The sequence below is a fragment of the Rana temporaria genome, chromosome 1, assembly GCF_905171775.1.
Source record: "Rana temporaria chromosome 1, aRanTem1.1, whole genome shotgun sequence".
Lineage (NCBI taxonomy): Eukaryota > Metazoa > Chordata > Amphibia > Anura > Ranidae > Rana > Rana temporaria.
This window is the reverse complement of record NC_053489.1, coordinates 358,624,515-358,643,395: the sequence shown is the minus strand read 5'-3', so window position 1 is coordinate 358,643,395 and position 18,881 is coordinate 358,624,515. Positions and strand designations below refer to the sequence as shown.

The following is an 18,881-nucleotide window of genomic DNA, read 5'->3' as shown; positions in this document are numbered from 1 at the left end:
TATTAACCACTTTAATCCCTATCCCCAGGATATGCTTAGATGCACTGATAAAAACCGGAGGGCAGAAGAAGCCACTGCATCAGGTGATCCCCAAAAAGATTGTCAGCGAGACGTGACAAGAGAATCAGAGTGGGAGAGAGACGGTCACAGGGATCACCCAAAGCATGAGGGGGACAAGTGGAGTAAGAAGAAGAAGGCACAGCCTCCTCCTCCTCTGACGCATCCTTCTTCTCATTCAACCTCTCGCTCTCTCATAACCAAAGTGAGTGGCTTATTTTTTTTTAAAATAGACTAAAATACATAAATGCAGAGTTGCAAGTTAAATTGTATTTTATTTGTTTCTTCTTTTAACTTTGGTTTCTGAGAATTAAGTAAAAGTTGAAATGTATTTTGCCACCCATGCTCAATATCATATTTTTTTCCCCTCTTAGTGGAAAGTGGGAGACCCTTGTAGTGCAGTTTGGTCAGAGGATGGATGTGTCTACCCTGCTACAGTAAAATCCATTGACAGAGAAAGCAGCACTTGTGTGGTCCAGTATGATGGCTATGGAAATACCGAGAGACATCAGCTGGATGAAATAGTGTCTGTGGGGAGCAGTGGGGATAGCACCCCACCTGTCAAACAGGTGACTGAGTCTTTTCTGTAGTACCAAACCCAACCAGCTTCTTCTAATTGACCTCGCTGCTCAGTGTCTGTATTGCCTTCTTAGTTAACCCTTCTTACAATACTTTCATATTTTCTCTCATAGTTTAGTGATTACAGCTTCTAAGTTGTGTTAATGGATTCGTATACCCCCTCTAATAAATTATTATCACAGTTCACTGTAGTTGTGATATGTTGTTACCTTAGGGGGTCATTTATAAAGTTCAAAGGAATGAGATTTGAATAAACCCATGTTCACGCAGTAGGCATCAATTTTCTATATTTCAAACTTTGTTGATATGATGCCTCCAAATTGCAGCATTTTGCTTGCTTTTATCTGGCCCTTGGGGCATTATTCCCCCTACTGTTGCTGGCATAGTTCCAACCACTGATACCGACGATGGGGCACTATTCCTTCGATTGACACCAATGTTGGGGCACTAATCCTCCCGTTGACACCAATGTTGGGGCACTGTTCCTCCTGTTGATACCAATGATGGTGCACTATTCCTCCCATTGACACCAATGATGGTGCACTATTCCTAACATTGACACCAATGATGGAGCACTATTCCTCCCATTGACATCAATGATGCTGCACTATTCCTCCCATTGACACCCATGATGGGGCAGCATTCCTCTCAATGACACCCATGAAAGGGCAACATTCCTCCCATTGACATCAATGATGTGGCACTATTCCTCCCATTGACATCAATGATGTGGCACTATTCCTCCCATTGACACCAATGTTGGGGCACTATTCCCTCCATTGACACCAATGATGGTGCACAATTCCTCCCATTGACACCAATGTTGGGGCACTATTTATCCCATTGCCACCAGTGATGGTGCACTATGCCTCCCATTGACACCCATGATGGGACAGAATTCCTCCCATTGACATCCATGACATCCACTATTCCTCCTATTGACACCAATGATGGTGCACTATTCTTCCCATTGACACCCCTGATGGAGCAGCATTCCTCTCATTGACACCCATGAAAGGGCAGCATTCCTCCCATTGACACCAATGATGGGGCACCATTCCTCCAATTGATACCAAAGATGGGGTACTTCCTTTAATACCAATGGAGCATTGTTGCCAGGACATTTTTTTCTCCCATTGGCCACAGTGCAGCGCTCCCTAAAATGTGAGGGACAGTAAACTGGCCCTTTGTTTAGAAGGTTTGGAGTCCCCTGGTTTAGATAATATCTGTAAATGGGCCAAATCAGTTGGATTTAAAGAATTATTAGATTAACACTTATTCATGTAAAACAAGATATTATAAAACTTTTAATTTCAAAGGGGTTGAATAAGGACAGTAAAGAAAGTGTTTCATGATTCTGAGGTGGTTGACCCAAGGTTTTAACCTGCCTGTAAACAATCATGAAAAAAATACATTCATTGGTAAATTCAGACAAGCACATTGGAAGCGTACCTGTTTTGTGGGAGAGCATTCTGCAGTTTATAAATGACCCTTTTGTGCATCTACTCTCTCAGAATAGTTGGCAAGTTACAACAATTTATTATCAAACGTTTGAGCTCCTTTTCCCCATTAACCTCAGTGGTCATTAGGACAACCACCATTTATACCACTAAGCTTACAATCTATGCCAAACCAGTTGTCCTTTCTAATTCCATCGTAAAAGGTATTGAATAGATTACCCCAACCCTCCCTCTGCTTTAACTGGTATTCCTGTATAGTATTAGATTTCCTGCCTGCCAGGTTGTAGCTTCTTTATACACAGACTTTTTCATCTAATGGCAGATATACTATTTTTCTTCTCTTTCTCTTTCAATTTTTCTATTACATTTATATATTTTTTTATAACACCTACAAGTCCACAATCTCTAATTTTTTTCTCTTATATAGTGGAAGGTTGGTGACCGTTGTTCAGTGCAGTGGTCTGAGGATGGACAGCTATACTCAGCCGTTATTCGCTCTGTGGATGAGGTTTTGGGCACCTGTGTGGTGGTGTATAAGGGATATAACAATGAGGCGGAGCAGAACTTGGCTGATCTGATGCCTCCATCCAGACTCCCCGCACACACTCACGGCAAGAAGCAGGCGAGTCCTGCACCTCTAGGACTGGATAGCTCAGGGGTACAGCCTGATATGTGTGGAACTGAGTTGTGTTTGGTGCCTGGACCATTTAGGGCTGTAAGAGGTAGAGGTTTAAATTTATTACCCTTGTGCTAATAGTGGGGGTGGTAGGTGTGACATTTCTAAGATTCAAAGTAAAAAATATTGTGCATAGTATACGGAGAGACAATGACTTCAGACTTAGCATATAACATTATCGAGACTGACCAAAGAATTGGACTTTTAGCTACTTCTGCCTATTGGGGATAATATATGTTTAACCTTTTCATTGTCACCGAAAGAACACATGCACAGCACTTTCTTATGTTTCGCGTGTACTAGAACTAACATCTGTTAGTTCTAGCACCAAAAAGTATGTCCAGCATCACGTCGATGTAAAAACACTGCAAAACGTATGGGCCATTGAGTACTTTCTCTAGTCGTTAACACACAAGGTAACGTTTAGAGAAAATACATAATTGGGGATTTAACAAAGAATGGCCCAGGCTTTATGCCTCTCCTACTGTTCTAAACTAAGAAAAAACAGAGCAGATCCTACTCTTATTTAACAAAAAGGGTGCAAGCCTTTGTTAATTAAGAGCAATCTGTCGGTGTTCTATGCTGTGTCTGCATCAGGCAGAGCACAGAAGTCAATTCAGCTGGAGCTGTAGGTTTTGTTAATGTGCCGCATGCCAGTTACACCAGTTTCCTGTGCCATTATAATGGTGCAGGAACCTTTTTTTTAATTCCCCTGAATGTCATAAACATAAGTCATCCTCTCAATAATGATACCTTTTTGAATGGATCTGTGATGCCAGACATACTTTCATGATCTGCTTTGTTACACTTTTTTTTTTGCTAAGTTTCCTCCTGACAATGAAAGGGTTAAGACTATTAGATGAGCAGACTGAGTTTGTTACTAGTTCAAATGGTGCAGGGGGAGACTGAGCATGATTCACTAGGGGCTGGCTGGCTTTCACATGTAACAGCTTTGATTGGCAGGATGAGGAGGATACAGACTGGATGTACACAAGAAGAAGTTCTACCTCATCACCTGATCTATCACGTAATTGGAGGAAACAAGGGAAGAAGTCTGACTGGATGTACACTTTTCCACCTCCTCCACCGCCTCCGCCTCCCCCTCCACCACCTCCACCCTCATTACCTCCTCCTCCTCCACCCAAGGTGAGTATCCTACAGTATGTTCGGTTGAGGAAAAGCTTACCTCTGTAATCTGGTGAGATAGGGCATGATGAGTCTTTGACTTCTTCTTTAAACGTGCCAAAAAGTAAATATTGAAATAAATATTTTATTTTTTTATTTTAGGGCTGTTTTTGGCCACCACCTCCACCACCTGTGAGAGCTCATCTTCCTGCCTGGCACAATTGGCCCCCAGTAAGTGGCTGCTATACCGCTTACATTTTTAATCTGCCTTATTTCGTTTTTGGCTCCTAAAGTGGTTCGCTTTACTTTTGTCAGTCAGCACCCCTTCCTCCACCACCGCCACCACCTCCTTTCTTTAGCACAGAGTGGGAGGACTATGATGAAGAAGAGCAGGAAGATGAAGATGTCTTAGCTTGTATGCTGATGGCTTGGTATATGACTGGATATCATACAGGCTTCTACAAGGTATCTATCTTTGCTGGCTTCTCAGTGACTAGATAGCCAAAGGAAAGTTCATTAAGAATAAAGTGATCCTTTTGTTTTCCCCTATTAGGCAATGTGTTCTTTTTAACATGCTGTGATTACCCTATCTGTGCTCAACCGCTGATTTAAAGTGGAAATAAACTTCTATCTCTTGCTTTTACCTATAGGTAAACCTATAATAAGACTTACCTATAGGTAGTGTAAATATCCCCTAAATGTGCACCGTTTAGGACATATTTACTGTACATACAGCCAGTGACATCACAGGCGCATGCACTCTAAATGGCACCGGTGCCGTTCCTTTAGAGCCCTCTGCCGTGAACGTCGGCTCCTGCGCAGCAAGTCACAGAGCCGGAGCTCGCAAACCCGGAAGCAAGATGGAAGCGGCTTCCAGTGATGACATTGCATCGTTGGAATGCTTCGTTTTCAGGTAAGTACTAGCACATTAGGATTACCTTGCAGGTAAGGGGAAAAAAATGGCCAGCGGTTTACAACCATTTTAATCTACTTTAGTCAACACCAGAAACACCACTCTTGTGGAGTGCAGTGATTAAAGTGATTGTAAAGTTTTCTTATTTTTAAATAACAAACATGTCATACCTACCTGCTTTGTGTAATGGTTTTGCACAGAGCAGCTCCACCCCCCTGCTCTCTCCTCATTGGCTCACTGGCTGTGGCTTCTGCTGCTGTGTGAGCCAATGAGAGGAGAGAGACCTGTAAGAGCTGCTGTTCTCATGCACATCGCTGATTTGAGTTGGGAGCTGGGGGGGAGCTGCATCCAGAAGGTTTTTTACCTTAATGCAGAGAATGCATCAGGGTAAAAAATCTTCTGCCTTTAGTTCAACTTTAAATGTTCAAAACGAAATATTCTGATAGTGATTCAAAACCACTATAATGAAATTCCAATAAGTGAAAAAAAAGTAAATAATAAAATATACACATTCACTGCTGCCGCTTAAAATAAATACTTAAAATACACATTCCTTGCATTCCCCAATATTTGGATGTGAGGCAGCGCTGTGATAAATCAATTCAAACACATACATCTAAATGCCCTTATAATAAAAGCCCTTTCAATAATAAAGTCCAAAGAACACCACACCAGTGATGAGAAACAGAATCTTGTTCCTGATACTGCTCACACAAAATCCACTGCCACTCTCATGTGACACCTGCTGTGTAGTGCATCTGCTCCCAGGCACCAGATGGATTTGCCTCTCAAACTAAAGAAAGGCTGATACACTTGTGGTAATCAATCCAACAGCTCCCCAGTGGTCACCCTTACCTCGCTTCCACCTTTTCCTTAGTTAACTCAGGTTGACCATAAAAAGAAAAATGCTCCACATAGTGTACTCCCATTCAGTAAAATAAATTTATTCCAACCAGTTAAAAACACTCACATGCAAAAATAGATGGTACACATAAAGAACAATACACGTCAGCCTCCCTTCGATTTCGGTAGTGACTTCCGATGAGTCACTTCAGGTGGGGGCCCTATGTCAGTTCTGGGTGCCGTACGTTCTACTCTAACGCATTTCGTCTGTTGACCTCATCAAATGGTACCATCTATTTTTACATGATCCTGATGACATTGCATCTGAATGATGAAACGCATTGGTATAGACTTCCATGCATGTCACTTCTGGTCTGGTGGAATGCACGCTGGAATTTCCTGGTACACTAATGTGAAGGTCTAATCCATTTTAATGCATTATCTAGTCCATTTTTACTTTGTTAAATGCTCTGAATAAATAGTATTTTTTTTATGGGAGGAGTCCCCTTTTCTTTTTGATGTTTCCTTTATTAATACCTGGTGGTTCTTGGAGGAATTTGGAGACAAGTACAGCTGGAGGCTGGCAGCATCCATGGCTACTTATTTATCTGATTGATCATTCATAGTTCCTGCATTAAAGTGGCACTGTTCCCATCCTTGGAGGTGTATATCACAACAGGCATGATTTGACTTTCTTGTGCAAACAAGGAGTCAATTAATTCTGGTGAGTGCGGTATATATTGGCACGTGGCAAAGTGGAGCATATATCAGTACAAGCTTTGTCACACATGTGGGAATTTTGGAGCACTGAGTGTCATTTCTGGACTTTTTTGGACTTGTGTACATAAATTATATTTTTGGTGTGATCGCTGTTTATATTTGTTTTGATTACTAATTTGTTGCACTTTGACCTCTCCACAGCCCCCTAGATTTTCACCAAGGTGCTTGTCCCCTTTCTGGCTCTACACTCAGGGGATTCATATTTGTTGGTACCTGGATACTATTCTGTTCAAGAACCAATCCTCCCATTCATTAGCATCCAACATTCAACAGACCTTTTTAAAGTCTGCAGATCACAAGTGGATTCTCAATCTGAGGAAGCTTTGATGGACCAATCTCAACAGACTGAAGTACTCAGACCTGACTATAGAGATGGCCCTGTCAAGGATATTCCTACCCTGGAACAAACTCCTGGCCCTTCCTTGTCAAGCTTGGGTCCAGAGGAAACCCTTGTTTTGTGAATGCATGAGGGTACTGGGTCACATGGTTACCTTTTTCCAGGTTGTGTTATACCTCCAGTTTTACTTCAGACCATTGCATCTCAACATTCCAGCAGCATGAAACAAACAGGCTAGGTCCATCGACCACTCCATGTGTCTGACTTCCAAGGCCAGACTCTTACTAGCATGGTGGATTTCCTACTCGGTGCTGGAGTTAGGGAAGCCATTTCCTAGACATAGTTCTCAGTTAATAGCTTCTATACTTGGACAAATGGGCTCCCTATCCAGAGGAGTTTTTGTCACTTTGCCACACATGGGGGACTCCAGATGAGGATCTTCTGGCGTCCATATTCAACAAACTGGACAGGTTTGTACCTAGGTCCAGGGACACGTTGCAGTGGTATCAGTTTATCCTGATCTATGCCGCTTTGCCTCTTCAGATTATTCCTCTTCTACTTTGCAGGATTGAGGTTACATTCCATTGATTCTCATTATACTGTATCAGCCCAGGAGGACATGGTACTCAGACATACTCCTAACAGACCCTCCATGGGCCCTTCCAGATCATTCAGAGCACCTGTCCCAAGGGCTAGTGTCCCATCCTGCTGCTTGGTTGCTGGCTTTAATATCATGCCATGGTCCTATGGGACAGGGGCCTCTTGGATTCTGTCATCCCTACCATCTTATAGGCTCGGGAGCTGACTTCTCGCAAAGTCCACCATTGCAACCTGAAGACATATTTTGCTTGGTGGGAGGCGAGGAACTTCATCCCAGAAAGTACTCCACAGGACATATTTTTTTTTACATCCAGTCCAGTCTGAGCCAACATCTGGCCTTGAGTACCATCAAGCGACAGATCTTGGCTTTGGCCGTTTTTTGATTCAAAGACCTCTGGCCTCTCACTCACTAGTTTAGATCACTTTTACTGACTTTTCTTACAAACCTTCCTATGCATTACAGCGTGTTCAGTGCATTAATATGCAGACGCTCCTTCATATTAATATGCAGGTGCTCCTTCACATGCACTTCACTGCCTTGCTTGTCCACTGTTCATATTCTAGCTGTGGACAATTGTCAGACAGACTACCTCAGCTGGCAGAGCCTGGACTTGGGGGGGGGGGGGGGGGGGTTGGGGGACAGTGTCATCTTAAGAGCATTATAGGCCCCCGGGCAATACAGTGCACTGGGGCCCTGTCTACACAATCACGCACAAGAATTTACTGACAAAAATCATAAAATTTACTGGCAGAACCACATCTTTTACTGCCAGTGCAAAAAAAAGTACCTAAAATTACAGTTTTCAGTGCCGAACAATGCAAATGTCAGTATTTAAACTATAAAATGTCTTCATTGACATGGAGGTCAGGTTACTCTAACCCAGCCAGCACAGAGTTTCCTCTTAAATCAGAGTCTGCAGGGATCCCCCTTACAGTGAAAGGGAACTCTTATGTAAAGGGGAACGCTGCAGATCATGATCTAAGGAGGGAACTCTGATGTGGAGGGGGGCTCTGGTGACCAGAGACCACCTTATATCAGAGTCCACTGCTTTCTTTTTCCCACTTACATCAGGGTCCGCAGACTGAGTTCCCCCTTGCATTGTAAGGGGGAATCCTGCAGACTCTGATGTAAAGGGGAACTCTGATGTGGGGGGCACTCTGGTGACCAGAGACCACCTTCCGTAGAGTAAATACACTAAGGTAAGGGTGGTCACTAATATAGGAGGGGGAACCTTTATATCAGTGCCCCCTTACATTTTTGCATTCACTCCCCCCTTACATCAGCAACCTCCCGCACTCATGGAAGAATCGGATCTTCTCTGTGATTTCCGCAAACTGGGCATTAGCAGTTCTAACCCGTCACTCTCCACAATTTTTTACTGGAGTTGCTGGGCAGCCGGTGGGGCCCCCCAGGCAAGCAGGGCCCCCGGGCAACTGCCCAGCGTGCCCAATGGAAAATATGGCCCTGTTGGGGGATTCTCCCTAGACCTAGAAGAGTTTCTGGAACCATGTCACTGCTCGGGGGTGCTCGACTTTCTGCCCTCCATGTTCAACACAAAACTGAGCAGTTTTTTAACTAGATACAAAGATCCTCTGGCAGAAGCAATGGATGCTCTCATAGCTCAGTGGGCTCAGTACAGCCTGATCCATGTCTTCCCTCCTCTAAAACTCCCTCATTTTCTACTTCAAAGGATCCAAATGGAGGGGATTCTGATGATTAGCACCCAACTGGCCAAGGTGGGATTTGTACTCTAGCCTTGTCAAACTTTTGGAAAACTCTCTGTGGGCTCTTCCAGACTGACTATATTACCTACCTTAAGGTTCTGCCTACCACCCTGCTTTACAGTCACTGGCTAATACAGCCCCAGTCTTGAGAGACAGGGGTCTTTCTGAGTCAGTAATTTCCATGATTTTAAAAGCTAGGAAACTTCCCTCTTGCAAGGTTTACCATCACTCATGGAAGGTTTACTTCATTGGATGCGAGGAAAGAAAACCACACCACTCAGTGGGCTGAAACCTAACCTTTTCTAATCAGGTCTGAATCAAAATTTCATCCTAATTATCATTAAGGGACAAATCTTGGCTCTTTCAATCTTATTCTTCAGAGTGCTAGCCTCCCATCCCTTGGTCAGTACCTTTGTACAGGGAGTCTCCCATGTTGTTCCTCTTGTACAACCTGCTGTGACATCTTTGAATGTAAGTTTGGTTCTGTCGACTCTTCAGAAACCACCTTTTGAACCTATTAGGAATATTTCTTTCCATTCTCATTCACAATGTTGTTTTACTTGATGACATAGTTCTCCCAACTTTATGTCCGCGTTTAATGGCTTCTCGCAAACTGCAAACTGGACTTTTTATGGCTTTCTTTCAACTATGGCTTTGTTCTTGCCACACTTCCATAAAGGACAGATTTGTGGAGTGCACAACTAATAGTTTCCTATGGACAGATTCTCTCACCCGAGCTGTGGATCTCTGCAGCTCCTCCAGAGTTATCATCTGATTAATGCTCTCTCTCTGCCCGGCCTGTTGGTTTAGGTGGACGGCCATGTCTTGGTAGGTTTGCAGTTGTGCCATACTCTTTCCATTTTTGGATGATGGCTTGAACAGTGCTCCATGAGATGTTCAAAGCTTTACACTTCTCCACAACTTTATCCCTGACCTGTCTGGTGTGTTCCTTGGCGTTCATGATGCTGTTTGTTCACTAAGGTTCTCTAACAACCCTCTGAGGACTTCACAGAACAGCTGTATTTATACTGAGATGAAATTACACACAGGTGGACTGTATTTACTAATTAGGTGACTTCTGAAGGAAATTGGATCCACTAGATTTTTAGCTTGGGGTATCAGAGTAAAAGGGGCTGAATACAAATGCACATAAAAAAAAATTGAAAACCATTTATCATTTTCCTTCCACTTCCACATCCCAATAAAATACATTATGTTTTTGGTTGTAACATGACAAAATGTGGAAAATTTCAAGGGGTATGAATACTTTTTTAAGACACTGTATGCCTTTCTATGAAGAATGTGCAGAACATACTTATCATTTGTATTCCAGGGCCTGAAGCAAGGACGGGCTGAAGCTTTGAGACCCAATCTTAAAAAAGGGCCCAGAAGAAAATAACATGAAACGGTGAGCCATCACACTGATAGAGTAAATTACAATCATCTATAGTAAAAATTGTATTAATACATGCAGTGGAAAATGTATTAATAATCTTAATGCAATGAAAACCAATTTCAGACTGCATGTCTCCATTTTTGAAAAAGAGGAATCACCGCATACACCGCACACAACATACTAATCAGAAAATCTCCTCACCTGATCCAAAGCCAAGGGTGCTGGCAATGCATGGAATGATGCAAAAAGAAGGAAAAACGTTCTGGACAGCCGCACTCCAAAAATAAATTGCTTTTATTGTAAAATAAAAAAAAAAACACACAAAAAGCATGCCACAGCAGACAGGGTAAAAATCTGATGCGTTTCACATCAAACTTTCGTACTTATTCATATTTTTGACCCCTGATATCTCACCTGCCCTCCAGTGAAACGAATGGATTGCAGATTGTACCCCATTAGCTTCTTCTTCCGCCACTGTGGCAAGTGACAGCTGATTTTACTAGGTAGAATATAGAAGTAGTTATTATACAGGATATATATAGCACCAACAATTTGCTCAGCGATTTTCAACGTTAGGGCAGACAGTACAGTTACAATACAATTTAATACAGGAGGAATCAAAGGGCTCTGCTCGTTAGAGCTTACAATCTAAGAGGGAGGGTCAAGTGATACAAAAGGTAGTAGCTTTGGGGATGAGCTGATGAAGAGGCAGGATAGGCTTCTCTAAAGAGAAAAGTTTCAGGGATCGCCTGAAAGTGGATAGAGTTGGGGATAGTCTGACAGATTGGGGTAGGGAATCCCAGAGGATGGGAGAGGCTCCGGAGAAGTCCCGGGGGTTAGTATGGGAGGAGGTGACAAGGGAGCTTGAGAGCAGGAGGTCTTGGGAGGAACGAAGAGGACGATTTGGTTGGTATTTTGAGACTAGGCTAGTGATTGGATGTTGAGTTCAGAATAACACCTAGCACCTTGGCATGCCGGGATGATTGTGCCATTGCTCTTGAAAGAGAATTTAGGGGAAGAGGCACATGGGGGAGGAATTATAAGACTGATGGAGTGAGTTGAGGGGTGAGAGATAGATTTTATAGAAATTATATTGAAAGCCATGGGAGGCTATCAGCTGACCCAGGAAGGAGGTGTAAATTGAAAATAGGAGCGGTCCAAGAACAGAACCTTGGGGGACCCCAACGGAGAAAATAGGAGGTGCGGAGGAAGTAATTGCAAGTGACACTGAATGGGGAGGAAGGAATGGGTAGGATGAGAGCCATTGAAGAGCACAGTCTCTGGGACCAAAGGAGTATCGTTTTTTTTGAGGAGGAGTGGGTGGTCAACCGTATCAAAGGCAGCTGAAAGGTCCATAAGTAGAAGTACAGAATAGTGTCCATTGGTTTTTGCTGTTTTTGTGGAGTGTTGAAATCCAGACTGAAGGTGATCAAGAAGGTTATTCTTAATGAGGTGGTCACTCAGTTGGTTATAGACCAGACGTGCAAGGAGATAGGTCATAGATTGGTAAGGTCCAAAGATGTCTTTTTAAGTCTGGGGGTGACTAGTGACTGTTTTAGAGAGTTGAGGAAGATGCCAGAAAAAAGAGAGATTGAATATGTGGGTTAGGAAGTATAGGATAGAGTCAGAGGCTGACTGTAGTATTTGGGAGGGAACAGGGACAGGGGACAAGTAGTTCACTGGTCTACTTCCCTATTACGTGATGGCACCTGTTATGGAGTTTCAGGCCCGTAGTTGGGGGAGTGTAGCCCAGAAAACATGGGTGAGCCTTGTGAATGTAATGTGAAAATGTGAATACTGGTGGTGGTGGCTTTTCAGATTTACATACATAAGCTACAGCAACTGGGAGTGTTAATAACCCCCCCCCCCCCCCTTCCCAGTGCTGCAGGCATATGCCATATGACGGTGGCAGCCAAAGGCTTATTTTTTGTTTTTAGATACAGTGTAACTGTAAAAACCTGTATAGAATTTGCCTAGGTTGGAGAGATTTTATGGGAATAAAAAGATGACTTAAAGAGGAACTTCAGTAATTTTTCAATCTTTCAATCTTTTAAATCCTCTGCCCTTGTTGTTTGAACTTTGGATAGTAAAAAAAAAATTTTCTGCCAGTAAATACTATACAGCCCACTTCCTGTTGCTTGTCTGGTAAAAAGCCTAGGCTTATGACATCATGCACAGCTCTCTCTCTCTCACTCTCATTAGAGTTTGCCAGGTAGGAAGGGGGATGAGTCATAAGAGGGCTGCAGAGCTGGAGGTGTGCCTCTGCGTCTCTGTGTAAATCCAGAAAGTGAGCAGACAGCAGCTTCAGCTGCCCACAGTTAAAATGGATGCAGCCAGACTCCGTGGAGGGAGATTTCTGCAGCATATTTGGCAAGTACAAAATCACAGTGGGGTAGATTCAGGAACAATTTCCGCCGGTGTAGACTGAGATGCGCGGCGTAAATGCCAATTTGCGCCGGCGTATCTCCGCGCCGTATTCAGCAAACAATATTACGCCGTAACGTAGATTTTTTTTTTTCGTTTGGACCTTTCCACGCCGGTGCGGCGTGGGCGCCCATTTACGCTGGTCTGAACTAGCGCGGCCCTGGTTTTTCTATTTTAAATATGCAAATGAGGGAGTTGGTCCGATTCAGCAAATTACGAATTGCCGGCGCAGGCTACTCCCGGTGCGTGTAACTCTGGTTTGCAGCGGAAAGTTACCCTTTATAAAGCAGGGGTAACTTTGCACCAGACTTGCTCAAGTCAGCTGGAGAGGGCCCGGATGGCCCGGATGGGAACCCCCTTAAAGGTCCGGAGGCCACCAGGGCCCCAGATGGCAACCCCCCTTTTTTTTATAAAAATAAATTACCAAATAAAGGGGGCTTTCCATCCGGGACCTCTGGGCCCTTTAATAATAATAATAATGATAATAATAATAATTATATATATATTTTTTTGTCCGAAAGGCACTGGCCGTGAACTTGTTCTGCATACAGACGGCAGAACTTTTTCAGCCAACATTCACAAAACTACGTAGTTTTTCTGCTCTTTTGTCCGATGGAGCGTACAGACAGTTTGATTATACGACAAAACACGTCCATCGGAATATTCGATCCCAAAGGTGTTGAGGTCAGGACTCTGTGCAGGCCAGTCCAGTTCCTCCACCCCAAACTCACTCATTTATGTCTTTATGGTCCTTGCTTTGTGGACTGGTCCAAATCATTTGATGAAAGGGGGGATTATGGTGGGGGGTTGTTTTTCAGGGGTTGGGTTGGCCCCTTAGTTCCATTGAAGGGAACTCTTAAGGCGTCAGCATACCAAGACATTTTGGACAATTTCATGCTCCCAACTTTGTGGGAACAGTTTGGGGAGGGCCCCTTCCTGTTCCAACATGACTGCTCACCAGTGCACAAAGCAAGGTCCATAAAGACATGGATGAGCAAGTTTGGGGTGGAGGAACTTGACTGGCCTGCACAGAGTCCTTACCTCAACTCGATAGAACACCTTTGAAATGAATTAGAGCAGAGACTGCAAGCCAGGCCTTCTTGTCCATCAAAAAAATATAATTACAAATATATTAAAAAATATATAAATTTTTTTTTAAAAAAAGGGGGGTTCCTATCTGGGCCCCTGGGGACCCCCGGGCCCCTTACAGGTGTACTGCCTGTACCCCCCTGATGGCGGCCCTGGTCATAAGTCTCCATTGCTGTTATGAGGGCTGACAACTCCTGGGTGTTAAAGTTTTTTTTCCTCCTCTGCCTGTGGGGAACGGGAGCAGCCATCTCACAGCAAATGTACCTTCCCTGGGGGGGGAATAAAACTGGATGTACATTTGCATCGGCTGGGCGTAAGTTGGGCCGGCGTATCTCTGTAAGTTGGGCCGGCATAGTTGTGAGCATGCTCAGAAGGGAACGAACGTACTGAGCATGCTCCGTTCAAGATACGCCGGGCGTAAATCACTGCTCCACGTTCAGAACATCATTTGCATAAGGTCACACCCACTTCCACTTACGCCGAGGAAATTAAGTTAGGCCGGTGCAAAGTTAGGCACAAGTGCTTTGTGAATACCCTACCTGCCTCTCCACGCTGGTCCGGCGTAGTGTAAAAAAGATGCACTGTGCCGGACCAAAGATCCGCTGATGTTCCTGAATCTGGCCCAGTATATATAAAATAATATGCAAAGTGGTTGGAGGGAAGATTCAGAATGGCAAAGATGTTTTTATTACAGATTATGTGAGCAGATTGCAGTTCCTCTTTAGCCAAGCTTGTGTAGAGAAAACTGTTTCTGAGATGATAATCTTACATTATGATTATTTCTGTTTTGCTTCAGAATAAAAGGATTATCTCTCCCATGGAGAAGGCAGGACACTTCGCTACGTTCCTCTTTTTCCCTTGGACAGCCTCCTCCACTGCCCTCGCCCTATTTCATGACAACTGCTCACACATGTTGAGAGACCCACATACAGAGATATTAAATAATATAATAATGAAATGTTTCCAGTTTATTGCCATATTCTATTTATCATGTACACAGCTATTATATTTTTCCTTTCTCTTTTACTGACAAAAATTTAAAATGTATCTGAGTATTAAAACAACTTTGCAACAAAATAAAAAAAAAGATTAACAGGGTAAAAATAAAATCAATGGTAAAAATGTTTTGTAAAGCTTCTTAATGTAATGTTAAAAGATGATGTGATTATAGGTCAGTATTAAGTTGCATAAAATGTAGATCAGAAACCATGTACAAGCTCACAGTCTATCCCATCCAAATACTCACAAAATAGTATTTAAAATTGTTAACTGTAAGGCTGATTTTACTAGGCATATATAGAATGAACCAGTAAGAATCTTAATACTAGTTTATTTTGGCAGAGAGATTTGTTTTTTGGAGCGGTATTTGTTAAATAAACATTAACTGGTAGAGATCCTATGTGGCGTAATATTTACATTGTGTTGACCACCTCATATATATTACCTCACATTTTTTTTACCCAAATTGAGAGGTCTTTTTTTGAAGAGGTCAGCACTACATTAAAAAAAATAAATGTATTATACAAAATTCTATTTAGATAAAATGACAGAAAAATATAGGGGCCTCCAATACTTTGCATAAAATAGTCCCAAAAAGGCTTAGTAGTTACCCTATGTGGACACATATATTTTTAAGTTATTATTTTTTTGTAGCTACCTCCAGAGTCTATGTTTCACAGATTTCTTATCCACGTCTTCAGTCCAGTATTTTTCAAACATACTGGGCCAGATTCTCAAAGGCGTTACGACGGCGCAAAGCCATTTGCGCCGGCATAAGTCCTAATCTGGCCCGGCCTATCTATGCGACTGATTGTTAGAATCAGTTACGCATAGATATCCCTTAGATCTGACAAGCGTAAGGCTCTTACGCTGTCAGATCTTAAATGCATTTTTTTTTCTCACCGATAGGTGTCGCCGACGTCGTTTTCCCCGTCGCTTATGTAAATGAGCAATTTACGACGATTCCCGAACGTACGCGCGAACGACGCAGAGAATTTACGTTTACGTAAGCGTAAACTTGCCCCTGCTAATATGAGGGGCAAGTTTACGTAGGTCCGTCGTATGCCATGTTAAGTATGGCGTCGGGTCAGCGTCGGCTTGTTCCGTCGGTTAGGTCGTTTTCCTAAGTCATCCGCGAATACGACTTTACGTCAATGACGCCCACGTCGGCGTCATTGACGTTTTCCGTCGAGAACTGGAGCATGCGCACTGGGCTATTTTAAGCCCGGCGCATGCGCAGTTCGATCGGCATGGGGGCGCGCTTAATTTAAATACCAGCCGCCCCCTTTGAATTACGCGTCCTTACGCCGGGCCAATTATACTACGCCGACGCAAATTACGAAGCAAGTGCTTGGAGAATACGGCACTTGCTCCAGTAAGTTGCGGCGGCTTGGTGTAAATGGCTTAGGCTACGCCGCCGCAGATTCTACAAGAATCTGGCCCACTGTTTCTCTTTCTTAAGATCAGAGCACAGGTTTGTAGACAGAGTAAGGTTCACATGTATGTGTGTGCCCTGCACCACCACCCCGCAGAGGATCCCACAATCTCCAGCCCAGATTGTCATTTAGCGGAAAGCCTATAATGAACTTTCTTCTGGAGTTCTCCACAGTGTGGTGAGGTGTTAGGAGGTTGGGGGACCCACAACATTTTTTGTCTTCATGTTGAAAATACTGCAACTCCTGACCTTATTCACCCCCATTGATGTATTTAAAGGTTTCAAACATGTCTCTCCTTTCCCTTCTTGCCTCCAGACTGTACAAATGTAATTCCTGACGTCTCTCTTGCTGTATTTTATCCCTCAGACTGTCACAGTCTAGCTTGCAGATTTCTGTTTGTGAAATTCTTACCTCTTTTCTGCAGTATTCTGCTAGATCTCTGACTTCATTTCACATGTGCTGCTGGCTTCTCTGCTCACCTTTGTGCATCGTCTGCTCTACTGTTGATTTATATCCTTTTCCCTTTTTTTACTTGATGGGTCGCCTCCTTATTTCCCTATATATACACACACGTGTTCCTTGCCTGAGCAACTTTACAGTTCTCTGAGCTCTTGGTCCCTATCATTACAAATATTCTGTGTTTGACTTCCTGTGTACCGACCCCAGCTTGTCTAACGTGTGTGCTTGTCTGACGCCCACTTTCACCTCATCTTGTGTCTTGGATTTCCTTCTGTCTCTTGCCGTTTGTACTCGAGTGGTCTCCAAATTTACAGCTGGGCATACCTGAGGGCTGCAACCTGGTTCCAGCTTGCTGCAAGTCTATCTCCACCATCAGAGGCCCTTGTGAAAAAGCAGGCTGGGGCTTAGACACCGCACCCTGGGGACCCAAAGTTGGCAATCTACAAAGGCTCACTACCATTGAAACCTGACCGTTTGCTCAGGTCATGAGCTACTTGGAGACACTGTGAATATTATATATACCAAAGTATATATGCACTTGTGCCAAACTAGGATAAATATTAAAGAGATATGGTGCAGCAGCTGTTGCAAACAAATGAGCTAATAAAGTGTTAAGTGATCCACTGGGGTGACTGTGAAGAAAACTGCGCTGTGAACAACTGCATATCAGTGAAATAATACATGATATATTATGTATAAATGTGAAAAAATTAATCTAGGATTGAGTCCATTTCATATAAAATTAACAAGCAAATGCAAAAAAATCCTCTGTGAGCAAAAAATTGTGACATCCAATGTAAAAAAAATGATTTCAGGTGTATAGGATCATCCTAGTATTAAAGTGGAGTTCCAGCCTTTTAATGTTTATTAAAAGTCAGCAGCTACAAAAAGTATAGCTTCTGACTTTTAATAAACAGACACTTACCTGTTCCACGGTCCAGCGATGCGGCCGCATTCACACTCTGGGCACCCGGCCGTGACAGCTTTCGGCTTCAATGTGAATCGGCTTCAACGTGAATCGTGCTGCACTCCCGGAGTGGACAGGCGATCTCCTGGGACCTGTCACGTGTCCCAGGAGATCGCCTAAAGGGAGGGTCCGCCTAGGGACAGAGGAGGAGTCGCCTAGGTGGCCACTTAGTGGAAGTAGGAACTGGAACAGAAAGTCCCACTCCTAACAAAGTCCCCACTCCCCCCCCCCCAAATGTGGCATGTAAGGGGGCGAGAAGTGCTTAAAGCGGAAGTTCCACTTTTGGGTGGAACTCCACTTTAATGAACCGTAGAGGTTGATGTATATCATAGACAGCATAAGCGAAGAATTTCCAGTGGGACACCAGTACAGGATAAGGTAAAAATTCCAACTCACCGGACATTGTTGACCCTATTTGCCGTATGGCAAGAGGAGTCAAATCAGGCTTAGTGGTCTCCATGACCGGAAAAGGGACAGAAAATGACCGATCCTCACGTCCCCTCCTGACGATGATGCGCGGTTCCGACACTGAGGTCTCTTTGTAATCAGGATACGAAAGCAAAGAAAAAACAGAGATCCTCATAGCTTAAATTGTTCCAAATTGTTTATTGAATCTAACTGCGAGGTTACAGCTACTAGACATGTGCAATTCATTAGTTCCGAATTAGTTTAACAAATTTTGACAAATTAGTTCATTCCGAATTTTTCAATTTCTGAATTTTCGAAAATTTGAAAATTCTAAATTTCGGAAATTCGGAAAATTAAAAATTTTGAAAATTCAGAATTTTGGAAATTTGAAACTTCGGGAATTCGGAAAAAATAAGAAATTTCAGAAATTAGAAAATTTAGAAGTTTGAAAATTCTAAATTAGGAAATTAAAATTTCGGAAATTAGAAAATTCGAGATTTTGAAAATTCAAAAATAGACACACTCCTATATCTTGTGGACAGCCTTCCCAGAAGCGTTTAAGCTGTTATAGCTGTAAAGGGTGGGCCAAATCAATATTGAACCCTACG

General features: G+C 43.1%; 1 protein-coding gene across 8 annotated transcripts in view; it reads left to right on the top strand.

The window, feature by feature from the left end:
- LOC120909852 (survival motor neuron protein-like) overlaps positions 1-18,881 on the top strand; it is a 57,276-nt gene that overhangs the window by 24,533 nt on the left and 13,862 nt on the right. For 4 of the 8 annotated variants that reach the window (XM_040321592.1, XM_040321620.1, XM_040321639.1 and 1 more), the window contains 8 exons: positions 29-262; positions 432-626; positions 2,524-2,754; positions 3,736-3,918; positions 4,060-4,128; positions 4,213-4,362; positions 10,429-10,503; positions 14,801-15,396. In XM_040321592.1, the coding sequence (XP_040177526.1) occupies positions 29-262; positions 432-626; positions 2,524-2,754; positions 3,736-3,918; positions 4,060-4,128; positions 4,213-4,362; positions 10,429-10,494 (1,128 nt within the window). In that variant the 3' untranslated portion in view covers positions 10,495-10,503; positions 14,801-15,396. Of the gene's footprint in view, positions 1-28; positions 263-431; positions 627-2,523; positions 2,755-3,735; positions 3,919-4,059; positions 4,129-4,212; positions 4,363-10,428; positions 10,504-14,800; positions 15,397-18,881 lie in introns of those variants that run through there. The other 4 variants (XM_040321610.1, XM_040321647.1, XM_040321601.1 and 1 more) reach the window with 4 other exon arrangements.